The sequence below is a fragment of the Ornithorhynchus anatinus genome, chromosome 3 (genome assembly GCF_004115215.2).
Source record: "Ornithorhynchus anatinus isolate Pmale09 chromosome 3, mOrnAna1.pri.v4, whole genome shotgun sequence".
NCBI lineage: Eukaryota > Metazoa > Chordata > Mammalia > Monotremata > Ornithorhynchidae > Ornithorhynchus > Ornithorhynchus anatinus.
Window position 1 is genome coordinate 43,519,399 of NC_041730.1, and position 27,880 is coordinate 43,547,278.

The 27,880-nt window shown below is 37.9% G+C and overlaps 1 protein-coding gene across 2 annotated transcripts in view; it reads right to left on the reverse strand.

The window, feature by feature from the left end:
- The window catches only part of ELP4 (elongator acetyltransferase complex subunit 4), a 232,733-nt gene that overhangs the window by 93,759 nt on the left and 111,094 nt on the right, over positions 1-27,880 (reverse strand). For both annotated transcript variants that reach the window (XM_029061294.1, XM_007659227.3), the window contains exons 8-9: positions 15,040-15,148; positions 12,192-12,298 (exon numbers count right to left, since the gene is read on the reverse strand). In XM_029061294.1, the coding sequence (XP_028917127.1) occupies positions 12,192-12,298; positions 15,040-15,148 (216 nt within the window). The remainder of the gene's footprint in view (positions 1-12,191; positions 12,299-15,039; positions 15,149-27,880) is intronic.

The window sequence follows — 27,880 nt, forward strand, 5'->3', positions numbered from 1 at the left end:
ACCAACATTATTATTATTATTATTATTATTATTCCCAAAGTCTCACAATCTAAGAATTATGGGTGGGGAGAGGGTAGTGATACACGCTTAAGAAAAGATGAAACAATAAAACACAAAACAACCTAGAAACTAAGGACAGTGATAAGCGCAATGAGTAATAGGGCACTGAGAAGCAATGTGGCCTAGTGGAAAGAGCCCAGGCCTGGGAGTTAGACACCACTTGTCTACCTTGTGATCTTGGTCACTGCACCTCAGTTACCTTATCTGCAAAAATGGATATTAATACTGTGAGCCTTATGTGGGAGAGGGACTGCGTCCGTGATTAGCTCTGCCGTGCTTAGGGGTACCCCTCAGCATCCCCTCTCACTGTGTCTGAACCACATAGCCCTGTGGAATTCAGCCATGCATCGTCTCGGCAGGCTGCTGCTTCAAGGTGGATGCACCCTACATGGGGGCCACGTAACACCCAGCTGAAGAATCGATCATGACACTGCACGTTCTTCAGAGAAATCAACTCATTAAATAATTATTAATAATCGTATTTACTGAGTGCTTTCTGTGTGCAAAACACGGTACTAAGCGCTTGGGACAGTACAATGTGACATCAGACACATTTTCTGCCCACATCGTGCTCACAGACTAAGCTTTTAAAGGGGTGATTTACTGTTCAGCAAACAAGAATCTCCAGCAATAATGAATAGAACCTGAAGCATCAATCTGCTGTGCGTTAAACTGATTCCTAGTCTATCCCTTCTAGAATTTGTAAAATATTCTAACTCGGCTGGTCCATGCTATGAACATGAGGAAAATACTCTCATGAAGATATAGTTACTTCAGGTGGGTTAAGCAGCAGAGAAAAACATCGAGGCCACCCTAATTATCTAACATTCAGTAATAACATGTTATGGAAGAAGAGAGTGAATTAGCAACCTGATTTTAGTGCCCAGGGTCATTTCTCCTAACCTATGGTCAATCGACGTGACCAGACAAGAATACAACATTCACGAATACTATAATCAATTCTTGGTCCAGTCTCACCCAGCTTCAGGATTCAAGAGGAATCTAGCTCTCTTCTGAATCTGGCAGCAGAGCAATTCTGAGTGGGGATTTTTTTATTATTATTACAGTATTTGTTGAACACTTACTATATGTCAAACACTGTTTTAAGTGCTGGTAGTTAATCAGACCGGATACTGTCCCTGTCCCACATGGGGCTCAGTCTAAGTAAAGGGGCTCCATTACAGACTCATGCTAGCCACAAGTTGATTCCCCTTAGGGCAGAGAACGATGCCATGCCCTGCTATGTTTGCTGATGTTAAACACTTATCTTTGATGTGACTTATTCAGATTCTGAATTTTGCCCTTTATATTTAATTCTTTCAGTGTGAAGGATGTAAGTGAAAGTTCTATGACAGTGGGGACAAATCATTAACTCATCTCAGTTGAACTAGAAATGTTGTTTTTTTCCGATTTCCTGGGATGTCTGGATTTGTTAATAGCAATCCTGTGTTACTTCATAATTAGCAAGTACTTTTTTGAATCAGACCTTCCAACACTCCTCCTTCAGGACAAAGTAGACATTTTTGAAAATTGAAAATTGCATTAATTTTCTCAAGCTACAAAACTGAAGGAGGACTTAGAAGTTTGTATCACAGGGGCTGGATCTACATTTTGTGCTAATCCCAAAAGGGTACTAAAGAAGCTATATTTTCCAAGTACTGGGCTATTTGCAGGGAGTAAATAAAGCATATTAACTGTTTCAGGAGATTGAAGAACCATTGATCATACTTGAAGGAGCATCTCCTTTTACCCAAATTGAGATGACTCTCCCAAAATCATGTTTCGGAAGAAGAAAACAATTTTATACCACATAACATCCCTAATTTTAAAGTGATTTTAAATGTGCTCAAATCACATGATTATGAATACTGTATTGTATTACTGTACTGTAAAAAAGGCAACAGCTTAAATTTTGCCTAGTTCATCTGCTTTAGACATTTTCACCACTTTCACAACAGGTTCTACTATTCCCATGAGACTTTTATTATTTCCATATCTTCTCTCTTCCCAACAGCAACTACTCAGAAACATGCAGATGAGTACCTCCACGTGATGTCTACCCACCACCTAAAACTCAACATGTCCAAAACTGAGCTCCTTATCTTCCCTCCCAAGCCCTGTCCTCCTCCTGACTTCCCTGTCACTGTGGACGGTACGACCATCCTTCCCGTCTCTCAAGCCCGCAACCTTGGTGTCATCCTTGACTCAGCTCTCTCATTCACCCCACACATCCAATCCATCACCAATGCCTGCCAGTCTCACCTTCACAATATCACCAAGATGCGCCCTTTCCTCTCCACCCAAACGGCTACCTGACTGCGACAGGCTCTCATAATATCCCAGCTAGACTACTGTGTCAGCCTTCCCTCTGATCTCCCTTCCTACTGCCTCTCCCCGCTCCAGTCTATTCTTCATTCCGCTGCCCGGATCATCTTCCTGCAGAAACACTCTGGGAATGTCACTCCCCTCCTTAAAATCCTCCAGTGGTTGCCTATCAACCTCCGCACGAAATAAAAACTTTTCACTCTGGGCTTCAAGGCTCTCCATCACCTTGCCCCCTCCTACCTCTTCTCCCTTCTCTTTCTACTGCCCACCCCACACGCTCCGCTCCTCTGCCGCCCACCTCCTCACCGTCCCCCGTTCTCGCCTATCCCGCCATCGACCCCTGGCCCACATCTTCCCGCTGTCCTGGAATGCCCTCCCTCCTCACCTCCGCCAAACTAACTCTCCTCCCCTCTTCAAAGCCCTACTGAGAGCTCACCTCCTCCAAGAGGCCTTCGCAGACTGAGCTACCCCTTTTCCCTCTGCTCCCTCTGCTCTCTCTCTGCCTTCCCTTCACCTCCCCTCAGCTAAGTCCCCTTTCCCCCTGCTCCTCCCCCTCTCCCTTCTCCTCCCCTCAGCACTGTGCTCATTTGCATATATTTTTATTACCCTATTTATTTTGTTAATGAGATGTACATCCCTTTGATTCTATTTATCGTGATTAACTTGTCTTGTTTTTGTCTGTCTCCCCCGATTAGACTGTAAGCCCGTCAATGGGCAGGCATTGTTTCTATCTGTTGCCAAACTGTACATTCCAAGCACCTAGTACAGTGCTCTGCACGTAGTAAGTGTTCAATAAATACTATTGAATGAATGAATTCAAATACTCAAATGATCCCTCATAGTGAAAAGGCAATTAACTTACTGTTCAGCATAAGAAGATTCCAGAGCTTCCTCCAAGTTGAGGGAAAAAAACAAAGATCACTTGAGCTCATGAAAAGATTTCCCCAGGAGCCAAATGGGATTTACCTAGAGGATTCCAAGAGTTTCTAAAATCAGCCTAGGACATGGGACCGAGCTTATAGTGTATTTTTTTCCTCTAATATGGGCAAATCACTCTTGGGACTTTTGATTATCTGCACAATGGCATTTTCATAACAACGTTGAAAATTTAGAGTGTATTGCTATTTCCTAGAGCTACAAATTAGGGGAGGAAGGAAAGTCTACCTCAAACCTTGATTTAACAACCACGTGGTAACTTACAGACTGGTACTCACTAAAGGGATGAATGATGGTAATGTTGTTCTAAATGAAGTTTGAAACATACAGATTTCAGGTGACCAATGAACCAATTGAACTTTCAGACGATGGTGACTTAGTATGCACTTTCAAAGATGAATCAGCTTTCAGGATTGATCCAGGCAAATAAGTGTGCCTAAGCATGGTTTCTTACTTTTCAGCCTTCCTGAGAGTAGGAGCTTAATGCACTTGCTATATAACATTAAGCTATAATGTTCCACTCGTGCTTCTCTGATTTTTTCTCTTAGAGTACCTCTAGGATACCAACTGTTCCTATTTCCTTTTTTTTTCCTGCACATCCACAAGTACCTATTACAGTTTTCAGAGAAGTGTCAGTGTCCAATAAATACTTTTGGATGATGTATTTAGTCATCACCAGTGATTCTGCATTTGATGATATATTTTAATTTTCAGCTATATTTCCCAATCCACTGGCCAATATGTTTCATCTAATTAAGTCCTTGCTTTTTCAAAATAAAGGAACTGAAACTTTCCTAAGATTTTTCTTTTAATTTTTCCTCAGTGTGTTGTAAAACCATGTTTCATAAAGAAAGCTAAACTGATATTTTTGCTAATGATATTCAGTTGACTATGGAAAATTAGAAATACCAAAATAGATTTCAATGAAAACATGGATTCCATCCATATATTTCATTTTCTATTACTTCCATTAGTCATATGGGATAAAGTACCACTACCTTTCAGTTTGATATACATTCTCACAATTTAGTTTTTGTAAAATTAGTAAACTAGGATTGTGTTAACTTCTTTATTTGTCTACTGAAGAGAAGATAAATTGACCTATTTATTTACAGACTGAGAAAGGGCAATCCATTTCATGTTGTACCACTGACCCTTAACAGAGATCTTGTGAATGAGTAGGCCATTACAGTATGTTCAAGTGACCTTTAATTGCATTAACATGGCTTTGTGACATGCTTTTTCAATGCTACATTACAATACGAAAATCTTATAAATATTTCTCAACAGCTATTTTAAAACAATAGCTAACTTGAGAGGTTGGGAACGGAAAATAAATGACTTAAAAAATGAATAAAAGATAAAATATTTATGTGCATATGTAAATGAAATGTTGAGGCACTTAGTTGAAAACACTCTAAATTCTTCTTGGAATGCTGACCAGAGAGTAGACATCTGCTCAATTATTATTTACACAGAACCATATATACTTAGTAGCCACAATATTTAGCATGCATATGTTAATAACCTTTTGGAAGTTAACTAAGTTCTTGTAAAGATTCCTGAATTAGCCTCACTGTTTATGATTTAATATTTATTCTTTAAATGGTCACATTCCTTCAAAACACATTTTCTAGTATGCATTTATCACAGGATATGACCTCATCTTAATTCACAATACTGCATTTGAATGCTTATGTTTAAGAAATTCTCCTTTCATTTTTATTGTAAAATGACTTAGTAGAAAAAGGTTTTCTAGCTTTAAATGTTTCTGCTTATTATAAGTATTCTTAGCTTAGAAAAACCCAAAGTGTAACTAGATTTCAACTATTATTTTACACTGAATAATTATATTTTAAAGTAATAACTCTGAATTTTAGGTAAAGCGTATTGTCAGAATTTTCAACCCATTTATTTATTCAAAGTTTTCTGAGAGAATATAATACATTTTTGACAGGCAGTCTTTTATAATACTGAAATCAAATACTTGATTTCATCAACCCTTTCATATTCTGTACTATGCTCCTGGAAAGCTCATGCCAAAATGATTTAGTTTGATTATCTTTAACAATGGTAGGGCTGGCTTGACAGCACCTGACAAAACAATTCAGTGAATCACACCATACCAGGTAAGAAGAACCTGAACTGGCTACTAGATGAAATGCAGACATTGGCATGGAAGAATGACAAAATACATTTTCCAAAGCTTTGTTGTTTTTTTTCCTAAGACAAAATTTTCATTGGTAATTTAAAAAGATGGGGCATCTAGTTTGACTGTTCAGATTAGTCTGAAAACAAAGTGATCTGAATTTTAATATGGGTATCATGAAAAAGACACCTAAATCTGTGTTAAATAAATTAAAATAACATTTTAGCTCCTGCAGGAGAAGGTGGTAAAGCTTTCTTACGGGTACTTTTAGGACATTACTTTCCAATCCTCAGATATTCTAAGTCTTTGGGTGGATCTATGAGATAGTGATTTTAAAATTTGAAGGTTATATTTAGTTTTAGATTTTCCAAAAGCCATTTCAACTAGAAGTTAATTCTTTCATTCAAAAGAAAAATCAGGAAATTTATGTTGAATTAATAATGAAGATGATACTTTGTCTTGATTCTTCTATAGAAATATGTACCTCTTAAATTTTCTTGAAAGCAGAACCCAGTACAAATCTACAACATATAAACGCCTTAATAAAAAATGTATTAACTGTATGCATAACTGACAGTAGTCATTTAAAATGGATCGCACGAATCAAGAATTTAGAAAAAACCTGATTTGGGAAAAGCTGAGCATATCTGAGAGTTAATCACATTTGTAAAAATAGATGAATAGACTGATCTCAAATCATTGCTATTGTTTTCACTAACCTTCTCATTTAAATTACTGGAGAGTAATTGTAAAGCATACTAAAGCAATTGACTGGAGAGTTGAATGGAAGGGTAATTCACTGCTGTATAAGGAATAAGAATTCATGTCCTTCATTCACCTTATATTTCTTGTCTGGTGGAGACTTGGGAGGACTGCAGAATGGGTACTGTGTTCAGCAAGGAGGAAGGAATGGCTTTATATTGGTCTATAGCAATTTTCTCCAGCTAAATGAAGGTGAATGACTGGTTGAATTTAGATATTTTCCAGAAGAGAGATTACTTCAGTACAAGGCATTTCTGTAAATCAGTCTGAAAACACTCTTTGTTAATAAAGTGAATACTTGAGATTCAACCCATTCTTTTCAAGATTTTTCATCCACTCTCCACGGAAAAACCTTTCATAGAAGTAATCAGATAGGTAGCAACTTCCAGTCCACCAATGGTCAACAGCTGTGATTATAAACTGTTGTAGCAATGCATACAGATGACTTTGGAACTCATGGTGACCAACATGCACAGTGAAATCAGTGGTGAAACAGGACCTCATTGCTGTGCTTAAGATAAGCACCCTGTAAGTATATCCTGCTCCTTTGACCTTCTGAGGGGGAAAGGGAGTAGTCCCCAAACCTCTTGTCTGATTTGGATGAATCCCACTGGAAAAAGGGGTGGAGAAGAGCAGTGTCCTCCCTTAGAAGGCCTTTGATTTCCTATGGATACTACACCGAGGGCCAAGTTTTCTTATATTACCTGAATAAAGTACAACTGTGAGCATGACCTAGTGGACAGAGCACAGGTCTGGGAGTCAGAAGGACCTGATTCTAATCCTGGCTTTGCTGTGCTGTGGGACCTCAGGCAAGTCACTTCACTTCTCTGTGCCTCAGTTCCCTCATGTGTAAAATGGGGATTAAGAACATGAGCCCCATGTGGGACATGGACTGTGTCTAACCTAATTAGCTTGTATCTACCCTAGCGCTATCTACCCCAGAGCTTAGTTCACTGCCTGGCACATAGTAAGTACGTAACAAATACCATATGAAAACAAAGCAAAACAAAAATACAAAAAACAAAAACAAAAAACAAAGCCTTAAACCATACAGTTTCTTCAGCACCTGCTGCTTTTCTATAAAGACAATTCACAAAACCACTAAATAGTACTTTAAATCCCATCCAGGCAAATTCATTTATCTGAAACTTCCCCAGAGTACTCAAAAAACCCAAGTATGGTCAAGTAATCTGTTTCAACTACCTGGATCTCTCTGCATCTGGATATTAAAAGTTTAATAATCCTGGGAGTCAGTGACCACACAGAAATGAAATAGAGTTAATCCAATATAAATTTGCTCCAGTTGTCTTGTCAAACCAGGTAATGATGTCCTGCCAGCCAAACTCAAAGGGAGCAAGTGAAACAAATACAAAAGTAAACAAGCCTTAAGTTGCTTCAGGGAAAATCAGCAAGATGGCAGCTTCAATCATTTGGAATAATACTAAAGCTGCCTTAGGCTTTACTCAGAATGGAAACACGGCACTGTTATTGCAATATTTCAACAAATCAGAATGCAAAAGAAGGGAACACTTATGTAATCACATCAGTAGAACAGCACTTTACTCAACATTTAAGTGGAAAATAATTATGAGGAAGTTCCCTTTATGTGAAAAACTGTAAGGAAACATAAGTGACTGAAGAAAAAAATATCCTCTCGTTGAGGTTATGAGATTTTAAAAGCTTAACATCACAAAACGATTTCCTTCCACATTCTCTTATGAAAGTATTATTACAAGGAAGAAGTTCTTATAGGCAAGAGGCAAGCTGAAAATTTGGGGAATTAGAATTCCAGAGAAAATCAATCAAATCCAGAACGAAATATGTTCTCCTCTACCTTTCTTTTGCAACGATTCCATTAAACGAATAGGTTAGCATAACATACAAAGAAAAGTGAAAATTTTTTAAAAATTCCAAAAATTTGGGGAACTTACCTAATCAGTAAACTTTTAGTATGTGTCTAGTCATGTAGCCATCTTTTAGTCAATCATCAGAAAATCAAAGGCCAATTGGTATGACTCAACCCAAACTTTAATACCGCATGATTGTGTTGTGTAAGCTTGTTTTGTGCGAGAGCTGCTGTGGTTTTAGCAGAGAGATTAGCGACCGGACCTAAGCTGGCCTCCAAACCTTGCCCTGCTGATGCTTCAAGCCCTTTGAAGTCTGACCATCATACCTGGCAAAACAACAGTGGGAACTAGGCTGGTGTCAGATCTAATCAACTTGCCGGCCTCAACATAGCTAACTATGGGGTGCGCTAATTGGCCCAATTGCGGATTATACCTTTTGCTACAAATTTAAGACAATAATTTAGTCCAATGATGGTTTTTATCTCCTTCTAATTAAGATTCCAAAGTGGAAAGAAATAGGATTAGGCAAGCCAACTTCAAAATTGTGTGTCCCTTAAGGTGGTGTGCATCCTTAAATAAGTCTCTTGTAACCTAAGGTGCTATCTGTGAATTATAGAGTGTATTGTGATGAACACACACTCTGGAAATTAGGCATTACTATTAATCTTTGTCACTACACATGCCCAATTTGGACATTTAATGTAAAAAGATTAATCTGATTAATAGGAATAAAAAGTTAACCAAACTTCTAATGTATTAAGATGAAAGGATATAGGATTGCTTTTCAACACGAACATGTGGACACCCTAAAAATTCTAATTACCATGCAAAATATCTTAGTTCACATAATTTCTGACAAATAACCTCATTTCTGATGTCCGCCTACCTGTAAACTTTGATAGGCACCTACCTTTTTAATTTAACAATTCACACAACTGGGTCTGATTCTATTTGCTCGAAAGAGTGAGTGTTCTGTTGATTTTTTCTTGTGCATGCTTCAGCCCTTGCAATTCACAGGGTATCAAGCCCTAGTGGCCTGCAAGAGTTAAAGCACTACCAAAAGATGAGCAATTTACTCTAATCTCACTGGCAGACTCAGACCTAATTGTTTTGTGGTCCTCTCATTACACTGGAATTTAATGGGCCCATTCCCACCTAGCAAAAGGGAGTATCTTGCTCTTTTTTGGAGGTCCATTAACTCTTCTGGGCTCCAGGGTGCCATTTAGTGAATTTCACTTCCCAAAGGGAGCTATTTACTCCTTTCTTACCATAGAACACACTTAATAAATCACTTGTATTAAATGATAGCCAATTGGCCTGAAAGAGTTAATGTACTTCAAAAGAAAAAAAAAAGGCAATCCAGTCTCAGTAGCATCAGGTCCATTCTATTTGGATCAAAGTAAGCAGCACATTTGAAATTTCCCAATACAGTACAACACAGTACTGAACTGCCCTTACATACTCAGGAAAAGTCTGCGGTTAGGATAGGCCAACCTATGCAGGCTACCATTATTAGTAGATGACAGTCTCAAACCTAAAGGACATTAAACCCTAACCCCGGGAAAGCTTTCATCGGATGTCACATCCAAGAGTTAAAAAAGATTGATTTTTTTAAATGTTCATTAAAAACACTACCTCTTGATAAGTGAATTCTTAAATTCAGCCCTTGAAGAGTTTGCTCTCAAATCACATTAAGATTCACATGTCTACTCCTTGCCTTGTGTGAGTAATAGTTAAAAAAAAAAAAGCCACAAAGATTTTAAGATTATGCTTTAAGAGTATACTTTGTAAAGAATACAGAGTTCTTTCAAAAGGGTTTAATTTGGAAACTGTGGGTGAAGATGCCATGACTATTTGCCAAGCACTGTCTCCAAGCACCGGGGTAGACACAGGATAGTCAGGTTGAACAGAGTCCCTGTCTCATGTGGGGCTCACAGTCTAAGCAGAATATCAGCTGGACCCCAAATAGACCAAACAAATAGTAATTTACACTCCAAAACTTTGATGAATTCCACCAAGATCTCATATTTTGGAGCCCACTAGTGATTCTTTTCTTTAAAAAAACCTGCAATATCTAGATCATATACTCCAGAGGCTGTCCTCACAAAGAGATAGAGTTATGAAGCCCACACAACTTCAACTTGGGGTAAAGAGTAGGACAGTTAAGCAGAATAGGACAATAACTTGAGTTGTTCAAAGACAACAGACCATTGCTTCAGCTTAACTGGCAGAAAGTTGATCCCTCCAAAGAACTGAACTAATTCAGAAAAGGCTCCACCTGAACAATGATGGTTCAAATTATTCAAGGGCGGTAACCACCCATCTCTACAGCAACAGTGTTCTTTTTTTTTTCTAAGGAGTTCATACACCCTTGATTCAGACTGCATTGTCTCTTGGGCACTAAAAGTCTATGAATGGAGACCTCCTGTTTTGGTTTTTAAAGCAAGGGAAAGTGGCAGCTTTGGATCTGGTTGTCCATAGGATCATCTTGTGAGCACAGCTGAGTAAAATTCAACATACTTCATTAAGGAAATATAAATTCAACCTTCAGTCAACTTACTAGCAGATGAGGTATGAGTTCACATGTGAGAGTAAATAATTACCACTCCAGCACTTTAAAGCCCTTCTTTAATATCATGGTTAATGTAGTACTGATTTAAAAAAACAAAACAAAAAACTTTAACAGTCTTTCAAAGGAGAGACAATGTCTAAATGATTATAGAGCTAAATTCCATTTCAAGGGTCCCTTCAGAGAACTAAACCAAATTAGTAAAGGAATCACTTTCTACAGTCTCCTCCATTTGGCTTTAAGTGGCTTTTGAGGGAAGTATCCTCTGTAGAGAAACTTCTAGCTCTCATGCAGAGATGACCTGCTTGAAGAATTGGCTGTCTGATTAACTATTAACTACTCTCAATAGGATTAGATAATTAAGGACATTGATGACCATTAATTAGGAGGAGGGCACCTTAATTTGTCACTTGATAGGGCCCTTACAATGATTTATAGGTTAGTGCTACTTGCAAATGTGAGGGGAAAGAGAAAGAGAGAGAGAGAACCATTAAGTTACCTTATCAAGTGGCCAGCTAAAGAGGGCAGAGGGTCAAAAAAGGGCCAAAGTGGTCACTTAAGGGTGAAATCCCAAACACCAAAGCAGTGCCAGGCCACATTGACCATCATTTGGTGATGAAGTAAAAAATATGCTAATTTATTGGTGGCAATTCTCTCTTTTTATGGTTTCAAGCAGTTAAGACAAGTGGCCTGCTTAAGGGCTTTTCATTTGAAAAGAGATTAAACAAAATGGTTTGTCAGAGCTGCTTGGCTGTTTTATGTCTTTGTTAAAAAAAAAAAAAATTGCACAGACTGTACTGATAACTATCACGTCACCCCAAAAGCCATCTCTCTGAGCATTTACTTGGGTTAATAAATACATCAGCTCTAATTGCTTAATAGTTCTATGTTCATTTGCTCTTTAGCAAGATTAAAATGAAATAAATCTTTTGTATTACTGTCTTCTGTCACTACGGCTTGCATAAAGGTCACAGGAAAAAAAAGTTCAAATTCAGTAGAAAATTTACTCAAGGACATTAGTATAAATGATATTGTGTTTAAAATGACATAAAAGAGTTAAAGGTGATTTCGGTAATGTGAAGAAAATGGTTTCAGAATGCTAAGGACTCATCTCTCATGCCGAACACAATATTAGGCAGCATTACACATTAAAACCCCTCAACTAGGGCAGTAACAAGAAGCCACTTTCCCACCCACTAACACAAGTAAGAGCAACTCATTAACATTTAATTAAATATTCTCCTGATGCCCTTAGAAATATGTATGTCACACTTCTTATTTAAGTGTGGGGCTTTCCTTTAAATGTACACACTAAAGCAAAATCGTATTTCCTTGCCGGTTCTCATTACGGTACAGCAAAACCATGAATAATTTTACATAGAAAGACAATAAAAATAATTTTTAGGTCGTTCTGAAAATTCAGAGCATTATAAAGAGGAAACGCTTATTTTGATTCAAATGGAAGCCGTGTACAAAATTCAAAGTAAAAATGAGAAATGTTATTTAAGAGGATATGAAAAGTGAAAAAAATATATTGCCTTACCTCAATGGTGAAGAGCTTCCTTTTTAATTTAAAACCCAGGTCCTTGGTGCCTGATACATCACAGATCAAACTGTTAAGCCGAGGAATCTGGTGGATATGAATCAAACCTGGTGAAAGGGAAAATTAAAGAAAAAATATATAAAATGCTATCATCAGATGCATGAATTAAAGTCTCGCAGCAGAATTCTGTATATTTACCCACACGCATCCTCCTCTTTTTCAACTGGAGCTTACTACCAGGAGCAATGAAGCAAACGGTGCGATTATACTCAAGTAATCAAGCAGAATAAGATAAACAGAAATCCTTGTGCGAGGAAAACTAATTGCACTTTGGTACAGAAGTACAGATGTAAAGAGGGATCTTAATACTTGTCAAAACTACAGCCGGTTTGTGTGTGATTTTCTCTTGTATTTACAGTAAGCAAATATGGCTATCACCTTGCACGCTGCCCACGGCACCACTGAGTGATCTTTATTTTATTAAATGCACCAGTAAGCAGCCAGCAAAACAAGGCTTATGGGTTACTGATAACCAGTGAAGCTCTAATGAAAACTATTTCATTTTCTATCTTATTAATGACTCGGACAAACTGTTGTGGGAAATCGCATTTTAGAACACACTCTAGGAGAACATTAACCCCTATTCCAAACCCCGACACACATCTCTCCTGTTTGTGAGATCTGAGTGTAGCTGTTACGTGTTTCAAAACAGCACTAGGTACCCTGTGAGCTTTGCCCTCTCGTCTCGGAAACTCAAGCTGATTTTTCTGACAAGGACATTGGATGGTTTTTGTGCAGCCTAATACAGTTCCGGAATAACCCAAGGGCTGTTTTCTGCAGATGAAAACTAGGAATGGCCTGCATTACTTATTCTACTTCATTTCATATTTGTTATTCAAAAATCAAACAAAAGAATTCACAGGTCCAAAGGACAGAGGGAAGCAAAATTCCTAATTGCAGTAGATCAGAAGAGAAATCTTAGAACTGCTGTTCTCACAGAACAGTGTCCAGAAATTTCCAGTTTTTTTAGGTTTTGGCTGAGAAATGCGATGCGGCTTTAGTGCCCTGCAAACTTTCAACAGCAGTTTTTAAACAGCATCCTCAAAAATAATAGATATTCAAGATCAATTTTTTGTTATTTTAGATTAAAACATTTTTAAGGCGAAATTTTATTTTTCAGCAACTGGCCAAGTAGGAAGAGTTACTTGTACAGTTTGTGGTTTCAAACTTAGGAATGCAGTTTGTAGTACCTCAAGCAGAGCTACTTGAATCATTTTTGTAGAAAGTCTTAAAAGACACCAGCATATTTTAAAAATATTCATTACTTATTCTATCCCTTTGCATACTTCAGGTTTGTGAGGAAGAAATGATTTCCTTAGAACATTCTGGCCAACAGAACCTGTCCTAATAGAACCCACCGCGTTAAGCAGCAGTGAATAATTTATCAATTCACAAAGAAGATTCAGAACAAAGAGTCCATATCCTTTTGACGTTAAACTATTTTTTAATCACACTATCCGGAAGGTTTTAGGGCTAAAATTTTAAAAAAATGTATTAAACCTTTAAAGTTTGTAATGCTTGCAAATATTTCTAAATGAATGGGCAATGCTTTAAAACAGCATTTGACACCAATTGTTGTCAAAGGTAAGAGGTAAAATATTTGATGAAAGACATAGCTTAATCTTAAAGATCTCCTCCAATCATAATAAGATATATTAAACTAGCTGCATGGTGTTAGCGTGTACACATAACTCGGATAATTCTCATGCAACCACAATGTCATCGAGGTAAATTATTTTACCAGTAGGTTTTGTTCAGTTTATTTTTTAGCTTGCTTTTCTTATACTGGAGTGCTTTTTTGTGACGACACGATTACAGTTAATAAAGGTTGTGCAGTGACTTCTGAAATAGCCTGAATGCACTGAATACAGTTTTCCCTTCATCATCTCTAGCAAAATTTCAGCATATTCCAGTATGTAAAAACATTGCCAGTCTTACATGTTTACAGCAGGTTTCAAATAAGCAGCTCAGTCTTTAGACCAGAGGTTTCCATGGAACTACAGTAGTACCACAATAATAATAGCGGTAATTTATGCACACTCAGAGCACCATTCTGGATTAGCTAAAAAACTGTTTGTTATTCACTGCTTTATATGTTCAGTTTAGACCTGAGCTATGCATATCTTCTAGCCTTTCAGATTTTAAACAGTTCTATGGCGAGATCCTTTATAAAAACTCTTCAAATTAACTGCACAACTAATAGTCTATTGAAACCAGTAGACCAAATCAGTTTTTTTTTAAAAAACAAAACAAAACAAAAACTGGCCCAAACTCCTAGTACCTTTAATAAGAACAGCAAAAGTAATTGTGAATTTGTTTACAATCACAAATTAATCAAGAGAATGTTATGACAAAATAAGTACCCAAATGAAAAATACATCTAAAGGTTTTCTTGCATCATGCAAGCAAATTCATTTTTTACAACATATATATGTTTTCTAGGTTCTCTATTTAAAACTTGGAAGATCAAAATTATCGATTTCATGGCAACTTTAGCTCACTGGTCAAATGATTGCCAAATCTACTCTGAATGTGAATTCCCCAGATCCTGCCTGTTGAGATGTACATCTGATTGAGCAGTGCCTTAGTAATACTGCTTGACAACACACAAGTAGTTGCCATGTTTCCTTTGCAGGCTTAATGCACTTTGCTGAAAAATGATATAAGGTATATTCTGAAACAAAGTCCAAAGCTCCTTTATGGCAGATAGTCCAGTTGGAAAGGAAGCTGCCAAACACCCTGGAAGCACTCAAGGCAGACTTTCTGCATTTCTAAAGATGGAACTTACCATGGTAATCCTTGTATAATGGATTGGTTTCTCTCTCTGAGCCGATAAATGATTCGAGACCAACTACCGTATCTGACAAGTTTATAACACGGGCAGTAATTGCTTTATTCTGTAAAACAAGAAAATAAAATACTCATTTCATACATTTTAGAAATACAATTAACATTTCTCAGCAATTAACTAAACTGAAAATAGATCATAAATGCTTAATAACAGCCGATAATAAAAGGCCTCCGTGGATCTACAATGAAAAGATAATGTTTTGATGTTATGAAAACGCAGGCCCAGGCAGAGTGAAGGAAAGAGCTACACACATGGGTCTCATCACTCAGGGTGACACAGGGATGTTTGGCTTCTCTTGAACCCTGTGGATTCTACCGCTTCCAGACTGCTCTCATGGGGAAACTGTATCACCTTAATTTGCTCCCTTTAACCCTGCTCTCAACCCCACAGCATTTGTATCCACATCCGTAATTTATTTATACCGTCTGCCTCCCTCTCTGGACTGTAAGCTGGTTGTGGGTAGGGAATGTGTCTTCTATTGTTCTATCGTACTCTCCCAAGTGCTTAGTACAGCGCTCTGCACACGGTAAGAACTCAATCATTACGATTGATTGATCGATTGATTGAATCCAGCCATTAACAGGGTTTTGGAAGGAGCAGGCAGTGGATCAGAGAGGGGTCTCAATGCCACCTGTCCACTGGGACTATGTCCCAAGGCCTGCAACAGCTGAAGAGCTTCTGTTTCTCTTAACATATTAAAAACCTGGAGCAATATCGAAGGGCTCAGCTAAGAGGCTGCATGCCGGTCTTAGCTGGCTTTGGGGTTTTCTGCTCTATTCCTACAGATGCTGCCACTTGGCATGAGGGCAAAGGAAAGGAGGAGGGTGACAGAACCAGGACTGACAGCTTATGCTTCCTCTCCTGGGACACCACCAGCTGTTCTAAAACACAGCGTTATTATTACCCCTGCTAATAATCAGCCCTCTTATGCCTATATAGAATTTGGCGGGGAGAAAGGGGAAGACGAATGCCTAAACATGAACAAACAATTCAGCATATCCATTTCCTCCTCTGCATCTCTGAATTTTAAAATGTCAACATACGATGCAGGGGCCAATGGAAGTTATCAAACGACATGAACTAAAATCCCGCTTTCTGAGAACGTGCCTATTGACTTATCTGCAAAATATATGAAGGGGGTCTGTGTGTTCCTATTAGATGTCAACAAGGTAGTTCAGGAAATCATTTTTCTAAATCGTCAGTTTGCACACTCCTCAAAAACCTCCAATCATTACTCATTTCTCTTTGCATCAAGCCAAAACTGCGAACCACTGGCTTTAATGCACTGTCAGCTCTCTCCTTCCTAGGAACCACCCCCTTCTCCAATTAAAGCTCACACTCCTTGCTCCTTGTTCTCATCTCTCCTGCCTGGAGTTCCCTTGCCCTTCAAGTCAGTTAGATCACAGGTTTCCCCAACTTCAAGACCTTCCTGAGATCACGTTATTATCCACGAGCTCTTCCGCAAATAATTTATACCCACCCAGCTGCCACTACAGTTCCTGGGTCACTTGAGCACTTACCGTCTCGCAGCATCCCATAGCACTTTGGTTCATATCTTCCATACCCTATTTTTAATGTACAAATCATTCCCTTTTCTTTCCTCCTCCCATCTGTAAATTATTTTAGACTCTGGCTCCCTGGTAGATTTGCAAGCTCTTTGAGGGCAGGGACCATGTTTATTAACTCTATTGTACTTTCCCAAGTGCTTAGTACCCCGTTCTTCACACAAGACTCCCAATAAATGCTACTGATTGACTGGAAACTCTATCCTTGTCAATTCTGTAGTCAGACCCTTCTCTCCATCCTTTCTGTTCTTGAGCATGAAACCTGCCTTCTGAAAGCCAATCTCCTATTGACTAGAAATATACCTTTTCTGGAAATTACCTTTTCAAGTAGACACTCTTCCAAAGGGGACTGCATCTTTGTATTCATGTTTACAAACAGAAATTATTTTGATGGTCAGAGATACCATGTGTAACTGAGAAAGTCAACTCTGAAAGGCGACAAAATTGAGGACTTCATCATTTCACTTTATTAGTTTAATTTGTGAAGAATTAGCAATCCCAATTTTTTATTTTTTTTAAAGATCCCTGAAATCAACCAGACACGTCCAAATATTAAGACAAACCCAATTATGGTGAAAATATGAAAATAAAGTCTCCTTGTAAGAAGTGATGTAAATGATAAAAAGTGACCCAGAAATACTAAGTGTTTCTGGTGCAGGGAAATATTTACTGAAGGAATCTAGTGGACATGTGCTGAAGGAGTAGCAACAGACTAAAAAGCTCTGTGCACAACTCACGGACTGAAGAATTATAAGGAATTTTTGAACTTCGAAGGGCTCTATCAGCAAGGCTCTACATGGAATTTATTTACTTATCAGCACCCAGTAAAGAATGGGAAAGAAGTTACATTCTATAAATACTGCTGCTTTTGGATCAAGTTTTTCTTTTTAAAGACTTTTATATAAACATTCTTAATTTAACAAAGTATTTTAACCTGGAGATGTCAAGAATACATACATCATTGTTGAGGTCTCTAAGGGGGCAAGAAACCAAACTTTTCAAAAATCTTATAGTTGGTAATATAATGCTCCTATGAAGGTAGTTTGAATCTAATGTCCAGAAAGTAATCTGGGCTGAGTCCTGAGTTCCCACCCTCCCTGTTGACTAACAAGGGGTAAACAAACCATCCACAGGCTCCTCAATAATCCTTAAATCAAAGACCATTATGTAAAAATGTATCCAGGTTGGGCTTTGCCCAGCTATTTTTCACCTAAACAGAAATATCTGGAGACATTCCAACAGCTGGGAAACAGTTCCCAGTGAGTCAACTTTAGAATGATTCATTGTCTTGAGTAGTGAATGATCCTGGGGGTAGAGAAATGATTCAGGGTGAGAACATGTAGTAGATGTGGAATAACCATGTGGTTCCCTATAAGGAAGAATCCCGGATGACAACAGCATTCTCTCTTCACTTCTACTTGGGAATGAACTCAACTACTTAAGAGATTTTTTTTTTTCCCGTGTGGATCAACTTTTGAAAAGACCTCTGACAGATCTCACAATCAAAGAGGACAGATTTCCTTTTGTCTACCTCTGAGAGATTATCAAACACAATGATCAAATCTATTTCTGCAAATCATGACAGTTTCAACCCAGAAACATAAATTTTAAGAGTTTGAGAATGTATTAATATTAAAAATATGTTTTAAAACCCTCTTAAAAAAATCTTATTAAGAATAAGCAGAGAGTAACTTGCTCAATAGACAATCCACATACCCATGCACTTTGGCAGCCAAAGAGCCCCCATCTCTCTAATAACTACAGAAAAAACTCCTATTTCACATTTTTGAAACTCCCAATTTCACATTTTCAAAATACTCGTTACTGTGTGAAGCAGTCTGTAGGAAACCTTGAGGAAATGAAGGACCCAGTTGGGAAAAGAAAGGTGTAGACTCATTTATCATGTTTTTCAGGAAGCTGTTTCCAAACTTTCATTAGTATATGTCTGAGTAGATTTACTGCATAGCTTTCAACCTCAAACTATTTAAAAATAAACTTTTTAAAAAAATGTACATGAAGTGATAGAAGAACAAGAATAAACTTTTAATCATACTATTAACAAAAAGCAACTTGCATTTAACAGTGACTATTAACAGTGACTATTACCGCTTTCTGCCTGCTAATTTTGGTTAACTGTTTGAATGGGGAGGCAAGCCACTAAAAGTGAAAGTTATGCAGAAGGCAGCAGGATGACTATACAATACAAAGCCCTGGAAATTATATATAAGGTTAAAACCTGACTACTTTTTGACAGCATTAACCTTTATTTTTGTTACCGGCTCAAGCGTCCTTTCACATCTATGCAGGAGCAAAATAGACTTTTGGAAGCTTGAATGTGCACAGAGTTGAAAAGATGTGCCATAAATCATTTCAGTATCATAAAGATTATGAACTGTTATTTGCCACGAGGATAACCCAAATCCAAGCCTAAATCATTTTACACTTCCCTCTTTTAAATGATCTTACAAAGGGAGTTGGTTGTGCTTAGATACTGTCTAAAGTCAAAGACTGCAAACAACTTAGAAGCATAATAATCACAGAGCACCCAGAAGCAGTGAAACAGTGCACCACCAAGTGTCATAACACAATCTCTCTGGGTTCAGAGAGATTTAATAGATCTAAAGATGGAACTCTGAACTTCCAAAAAATGAGCAATATTCAGTCTGTCAGCTTCTATTCTGATCTAGCTTTTAGGCAAAGCACTAAAAATCTATGCCTCAGTTCAAACCTAAGAGAGAAATGCTGAACTGAGGTATTAGTACAGCACCTAGAACACAGAGGAGGGGACCATTAGTTACGGTCTTGAATTTGCAGAATTTACCTTTGTCATCAGTTAAACATCAAGTGGGAAGGCAGTCTGGCACTTCTGACTTAAGTATTCTGGTAGTTGCCGCGCAATGCCTGCTGACCTCAGCCACTTACGTAGTGCCTACAGTCACCAATCGGCCATGCCCATCTGGACTCAAAAATCTAACAGAGCTTCAAAAGCGCTCCAACTCCACACAACCCCTCCCCTCCAGCTTTTAGGTGAAACTTGGCAGTTCTGGAAAGAAGCCAAGACATAGTTAGGAGGGAAGCCAAAGAGAGAGCAAGCCAGTAAGCAGGAGTTTGGAGACAGGTTTGTTGGCAGCTTCTAAAGCCATTGTTTTAAATGACATAAAAAGCATTCTTTAGAGTTCCCAGTTGCTTTGAAACTTTTGTACATTAATCATTTTAACCCAAACATATAATATTAGCCGAGCTATACAGCAGAGCTGAATGTGGAATCCCAGTTCTCTCCCCTTCCCCACACTAATTTCAGGTTTTTGTTTGCTTTCACAAAAAGGTCTTTTTTGAAAAAAAAAAAAGATACCCCAGAAATTGGACAGATTTTAATTTAGAAAGCTCAGTGTTCTCTAATTTATTGATTTATATTAAATCTTTATTAACAACACTGGACGTTTGAGAGGAGTTCAAAGAATGTGGCGGAGACTACTAGGCGAGAAATACACACTCTCATTTTACAGGTAAGTAAAGGCCTAAAGAGAAGTTGTCACAAAAGGAATCAAAAGCGGGGCCAACCCAGAAGGGTGTGGTCTTGGGGCAAATCACTCAATGTGGGGCTTGGAGGGGAGGAAGAAAAGGGTCTTAACAAGAACCGTCATCATTAATGACATTTATTGAGTGCTTCCTATACGCAGGGCGCTGTACTGTACAGTACTGTTGTACTGTACTGTAATGAGGTGTCCATCCCCTTGATTCTATATATCGTGATTAAGTTGTCTTGTTTTGGTCCATCTGTCTCCCCCGATTAGACTTTGAGCCCATCAGTGGGCAGGGATTGTCTCTATCTGTTGCCAAATTGGACAATCCAAGCGTTTAGTACAGTGCTCTGCACATAGTAAGCGCTCAATAAATACTATTGAATGAACTGAATGAATACCGAGTAAGCGCTTGGGAGACTATTACAGATGGAGTTGGGGCTTAAAGAGTGGAACTATTTCCCAACCACTCTTAAATTGTCCCCTAACAAATCCATGGGGCAATTAGGCCAGGGTTCATCTGGGTTCCACCCTGAGAGACTATGTTGGGCAGGATAGGGCTTCCTGGGAGGGGGTAGGGGTAATCCTAGAATAATCACCCAGATTAGTGTAAATTGGGTGATTTCCTCACTTGTAAATTGGGAATTCAATACCTGGTCTCTTTCCAACTTAAACTATGAGCCTGATGAGGGATGGAGCCTGTGTCCAACTTGATTACCTTGCATCTACTCAAGAGTTTAGCACAGTGCTTGGCAGAGTAGCAGCGTGGTTCAGTGGAAAGAGCACGGGCTTAGGAGTCAGAGGTCATGGGTTCTAATCCCGGCTCTGCCGCTTGTCAGCTGTGTGACTTTAGGCAAGTCACTTAACTTCTCTGTGCCTCAGTTACCTCATCTGTAAAATGGGGATTAAGACTGTGAGCCCCTCGTGGGACAACCTGATCACCTTATATTCGCCCCAGCCCTTAGAACAGTGCTTTGCAAATAGTAAGGGCTTAACAAATGCCATCATCATTATTATTAAATACCACCACCACCACTGCTGTTGTTATTATTTATTTGCGAGGTGGATCTCCACAAATTTCGGCCCCATCAGAGACTGAGGACTGGTCATATCCTCTCCAGAGTGGAACTAGACTCAGTCTAATGTTAAAACTGTCCTGTTGCCCTCTCTCTTACCCATACTTTTCCTTTATCTTTATAATAATAAAATTAAATGTATTAAAAAGTAAAGTCCTACTTCCAAACAATATTTTAATCAACTCGATTAGTCTGCAGAATTTTAATCAATGAGAACTTTGAAATGAATCAGTATATTAGCATAATGCCCATAAGTACAGTCTCTGCTAGGAACAAGACCACGGTTGCTCATTTTTGGTTTCTTTTTGAAACCGAAGAAAACTACGTAGAATTAATGAAATAACTTCTGAATATAGTACACAACTCTAAATACCCAAAGAGTAAATAAAAATAGGGATACTGTGTAGCTGCCCCATCCCATACATTGATAGTCATGCAGATCTAGAGTGTTCTTAACCAGAAAGTTAATTTAAAAAGATGATGGAATAAATCGATAATAAAGGACCAGACACTAATCGTCCTTCTCCTTTCCATGCTGGGTTTCCATTTCAAATACAAACCTCCTGGAGGATGGGTATGACAAAGGGTAAAAGGAGGCATTTTCAGACACATAAGGTATTCTAAGCCAAAATAAGCTTTACAGTTTTTAAATGTTCAAATTAAAATTAATTTCAGCGACAGAATTAAGTAAAAGATGAAAAAGTGCATATTTTTGTTCATTTTTGGAGACTTTCAATAGTAATAGCATTTATTAAACGCTTACTGGGTGCAGAGCCCTGTACTTAAGTGCTGGGAGAAAATACACACACTAACTTTAGCTCAGCAATAATGGCAAACGCAATTGTAACCCAATGTAAAAAGTCCATTGCAACAGCAAGGATGGTGTATACAAACAACTCAAGGAAACCTGACATTTGCTAATAGGTTATAATAATAATGCTATTTGTTAAGCGCTTACTATGTGCGAAGCACTGTTCTAAGAACTGGGGGGGATACAAGGTGATCAGGTTGTCCCACGTGGGGCTCACAGTTTTAATCCCCATTTTACAGATGAGGTAACAGGCACAGTGAAATGGCTTGCCCAAAGTCACACAGCTGACAAGGGGCGGAGCCGGGATTAGAACCCATGACCTCTGACTCCCAAGCCCGGGCTCTTTCCACTGAGTCACGCTGCTTCTCTAAGTGTGGATACATAGAAATTCTTGCAGAATATTCAGGTATTTACAATCAATTATACCAAAATCCCCAATATTCCTATATCATGGGATTAAATTACACAGGTGGGACCCTTAAGGATTAGTAATTTAGCTCCGTTTGTAATTAAAAGCTGTGGGAATAACAAAAACTTGCACCATTTGACATTAAAATGACCATTTTGGAAAATTCTTTCTAGTTGTTTTTCTGTGTCTGAAGCTCTTACTAATTACTTTGAAACAGATTTTTCACTTCCAGAATAGGAGAAAATCCTCTTTTACTTTATAGTTCATATGCTTTTACAACAGACTGCCTGAACAATTAAAATATTCACTACAGAAAAATCTAAGTGAATGTACACCTAGTGTATTTCTGGTTTGTGGTTCAGGGTTTGAAGTAAGGAGAGGGGAGTGGTGGGAGGATTGATGGAAATGCATTCCCACCATTTCAAAAGAGTTTGATTCTCTTCGATTACCCTTTAGGGGCATAACTCTTAGGCCTGTAGATAACCCACTCCACTTTTTTATTATTACAAATGAAATGTCACACAAATCATCCTACTTGCTTTGTTCCTCTTACTCCACTCAGATAACTTACAAATGTGATGCAAAATTGTAGCAACTAATAATTACATTAAAATGCTAGCCGATTCATTCTGAACGCTTTTCGAAAAAGGTTTTTTTAACTTTCACAGTGCCTGGGGGAAGACCCAGTTCCTTGATTCATTTACACCTTAAATGTATATACGTGTATATATACAATATATACCTACTGAAAATAAAAAAAATAACACCCACTCTGATATGATTCAAATTACTTTGATTCTTTTTTTACAATCAGGACATCCCTGTGGAAGAAAATGTGCTACTCATTTTACGGATATGAAAAACGAGGTCCAGAATATACGAGCATTTAAAATCACTGAACACCAGAAGTGCTCACTGCCTGTTTTGGGGAGGTTTAAGTCAATGATCTGGCATTTCAAAGTTGATTCTTTTCAGAACATATAGTTTACTTGAGGCTCGGGCACTTCTGCACATTACAAAATTTGAGATACTCCTCAGCCCCGCCGATAAGGCTACAAATTCTACGTATACGTAAAATTTACTTTATAATTTACAAGACATTTCTGCCTCACCATATTCAAAGCTTCCTTTACGAGCAAAATATCAAGGACTAGGTGGGCAGGCTGGAAAAATTCATAAAACGAAGACGGGTTTTTCTATAAACGTTTAAGAGACACTTAAGGATAGTTTTGTTGCCGATCGCTCACGGCCACAACTGGAGTAAGAGAATACATAACTCGGTCCAAATTTCTAAACCATTCTACAAAGACTGACCGAGGTACAGTCTGTTTTCTATACCTCTCTCTAACTCCCCTGAAGCCTTAAGAGACGATTCACCGATGCCCCAGAGCCCACACCCCGCTCGGGGAAACGATCGGTAAGCTCCCGCATATCACACCGAGCACCCAGCTGATGCCTGTGATGCTGTGGCAGGTTAAAGATACTAAAGTTTAAAATCAGCTTAGAGTAATCCCATATTGAGTATAAAATTATAGCCTGTCATCAGGGCAGGCTGACAAAGCCAGGTCCAGATGGGAGACTGGCTGGGAAAAGGGCTAAAGCAGGTGGGAAAATGATGGGAACCTGATGGAGACAGGACTGCTCCCTCTGCTGGCAAGGCCCTCACCTGCTTTAATTTTTAACTAATGACAGGCTTTCCCTCAATTATTTACCACATAAAACGATAAATAATGCACCCTATTCCTTCCTCAGTCTGTTGCCCGTCGCCCTGCACATTTCCGCACCCACCGTGTCCCATTTCACTGGAATAATCTGTCAGAATCATGAGGCTCCAATGCTTCGCCAGGGGGTCCGACTATTTTTCTTATACTTCACTCGCAAGGAGATCCGGCCGTGTCTTCTAAATACCGAGTTTTTGAAAACTGCAAAGGTGCTTTAGAATCTTGTTGGACTAACACATCCCCTCCTGAATAGAGAGAGAGGACTCACAGTGGTATCTCTTCTGCTCACGCTCAACAACGTAAACCGTAATGAGAGAATATAAAAATGAACCAAATAAATCAACTATACAGGATACAAGAGAACAGCATGTCGGAGCAAAACAGCATAGCTGTACAGCGCCAAACCTACCTAATGATCTAATGATCTGAGTTTGGAAACATTATGTATTACTAAGAAGGGGCTTTGGAACTCATGTTTATACAAAAACTTGCTAAATTTTACAGAAAAAAATTATTCATTATTTGATTTGCGATGTAAGTTAATAGCTGAAGCAAAAACATTTAGTAAAAATCTGTTCCAGGATTTTGGCCTACAACCAGAAGCTCCCAGAACAGGAGGGATCAGCTTTTTCACCCACTGTTCTCATCTGAATCCTGGCTGAAAAACTACTCCAGCTCCCAGCTTTCCAGAAGGCTCCATCCCAGGAATCCTCGCCTGCCATTTGGTTTGCTGATTTTAATCTCATAGGACTTTCTTACAGTGGCTCCACTATGCTGAACTGGCACTTGCTTCTAGAAGTGAGTTATTATTAAACTTGTAGGTCAATTGTGCCACTAACAACTCCTTGGAAGCTTTCAGCCACAGTGTACAATTTGCGGGTCTAATTAAATATTAATTCTAAGTGTTACATTTTGTGGCTAAGAGCTTTTATTTTCCATCATCAGTCTGGAAGAGAAAGAGGTTACAAGGCTAATTTAATCTCCTCCCGCCATCCCCCCCTCGCCAGAGCACTAAAGTTTAACTGCGTGGGTACAGAAACATCATTAAAGATACAGTCACTTCATATAGCAATGATAATGTAATTAATAGAGCAGGATTAACTATTAAGGTGTAATATGAGACCTGACAGACTCTTGAACGGTTTTAAAAAACAGGTAAGCAAAACCAATTTTATCTCAATGAAGTGTGTATACAATATCACGCTTTTTGGAAGATACTTCTTTATTGAAAACAGTTAGAATATTTAAAGATGAAAAGCCCAAGCCATATATTTCCATAGTAAATGTTGAAAGGAAATATTTTAACCTATGCTCGTTCAAGAAACCTTCCTTCATTCTCAGAATGAACAAAAAAAAAAACCTTTGTAAAAAAAAAATAGAGCCACAAGTTCAAATGCAGTGAACTATTCTTGGGAAAGATAATAAAATAGAATTTTTTTTAAAAAAAGCCTACTCCGTTTCCCTCTTTCAGCTCTACACTACCCAAATCAGCGGAATCCATGTCCCCTCCCCCTCCCCCTTCTGCTTCCAGAACAGTTGTGTCCACGCCTGGACACTGGGCATTATAAAGACTGCGTGGTCCAGCAGCCAAAGATTCCATATGCCTGAACAGATGATTCCATCTCCATACTGTGATGGGACATTTGACTACTTCGATCTGTGCTACACTTGAAAACTTTCGACCTGCTACTTCACTACTGAATAACTCACACCTTAATAAAAATAAGGGATTTCATTCAGTGAAGCAAGGGAAAAATAATCTTTCAACAAAATATTTCCCCCATTTAAGTTCTACTGAAGTACTTTCTGATTAGACTGAGAAAAACAAAATCCCTGCCACTGATATTTTAGCATTGTAATGATAAAAACTTGTTTTAATGATTCTTTACCTCAAATTGTTCCTTTGTAGGAAACTTAAAAAGGACAGCCTTTGTTCACTTGTGCAAATGCACAAAGGTGCCCAGAAAAACGAATCAGTATGAACTCAACTATTAATATTTTTAATTTTTTAAAAAAATCATCACAGGAATTGCAAAAATGCATTTTATCCATAATTTAGACATTTAATTAAATATTTTATCTGAAGTTAGTTTGAGAGGAAAAGAGTAAAAAGAAACAATAAATTGTAGGTATAGACAGTATATATTATGATATGCGTGACAGTTATTTAGGGGAATCCAATTTTTTAAAGCGAGTTGTAAATAACCATGGGATCATTCTGGTTTTTAAAAGAAGCATAAAAAGTTATGTTCCCTAATCAGATTGCCATATGGCTATAGTTCTTGATTAAATTTGGAAAAATCCCAGAAAAATGTGTTTGAAATTTCTAGATATATCCACGGGCAGGTATCTACACAACACTTTCATACGTAGATGTGTCAGCAAGAAAATCAGAATACACCTGGGCCACAAATCCATAAAATACCTTTGGATATTTGTTTTATTTTTACAGATTAGAGATTAGAGATGCCATGCCAGCCTACAATTTTCATCTTTAAATTTTGCATTTAATGAAGTGCATGGGGAAAAAAAAGAGCATTTAAATAGATCAAGCAATATGACAGATGGTGTTGTTTCGGATTGCTACAATTACGTTCATATCTTCAACTGCTTCAAAAAATGTTATTCAACATTTTATACTCATGAACTCAGAAAAGTATGTTAGCCCTTCACCATGCAATTATTCTTAGTTCTTGCTTTAAGAATAAAAGATTTCACACAGAGAGAAATTCAGAAACCCATAGGAGTTCACATCCCATAATCCCATATTAGTGGTAGCTTCTAAAGCAGTCTACTGCTTGTCTTAAAGAGTTTAGCTGCTAAAATACTCAGCATGCACACAAAAGTCTATGGTTATGAAAAGGTTTGTTTCTGAATTTCTCTACATTGAAACATACTGTAACGTACTCACTTCAGTGGGTTCACAGGACCAGTACATTAATATTGGAGGAGATGAATTTTTCAACATATCAAATGGAATACTGAAAAATCACATTAAATAGAACCTCAGAATTTCAGGAGGTGTATTTTTAAATGAGAGTTATTCTCACTGACTTTTCATTAACTTAAGTAATTTCCCTTGGAACATGTTGGCTAATTACTGCTGGTAGCTGTTTCTTCAATGAGACAGGTTATGCTTATAAAGAAATGGATGACTTTAATAAGTTTTCAGAAGACAACTATAAAATAAATGGTGAAAAATGTACGGTATCGAATAAGACCGTAGTCGAGCTTTAAACTGCTTGCAGCAAATCTTTTGAAATTGAGTCAATATTAACATACATTTAAAGTTGAGATGGAAGTTTGCTTAATAAATGTAGCACGATAGCTAATGCATAAAACTGCTTAAATGTCTACAATGTGACTTAGAAAAAATGATTTCTTACCTTATATATATGGTATATATATAATATATATACTATGGTATTATATATAGGACTGCAGTTCTAAACCACTGAAATTTTCATATTGTAATGATTATATTAAAATGAACAATGCATTCCAAAAATAAAATAATTTTAAGAGCCATTAAAGCTAATAATTTTATATAATGACCCAAGTGAGCAATAGTTGAAAACCCCCCAAATTCTCATCCCCACATGCCATTTAAGGTTCACTTATGGAGTGGATTTTCTAGTAGCTGTGGAGTGAATTGTGAAAAAGGTAACTCCCATG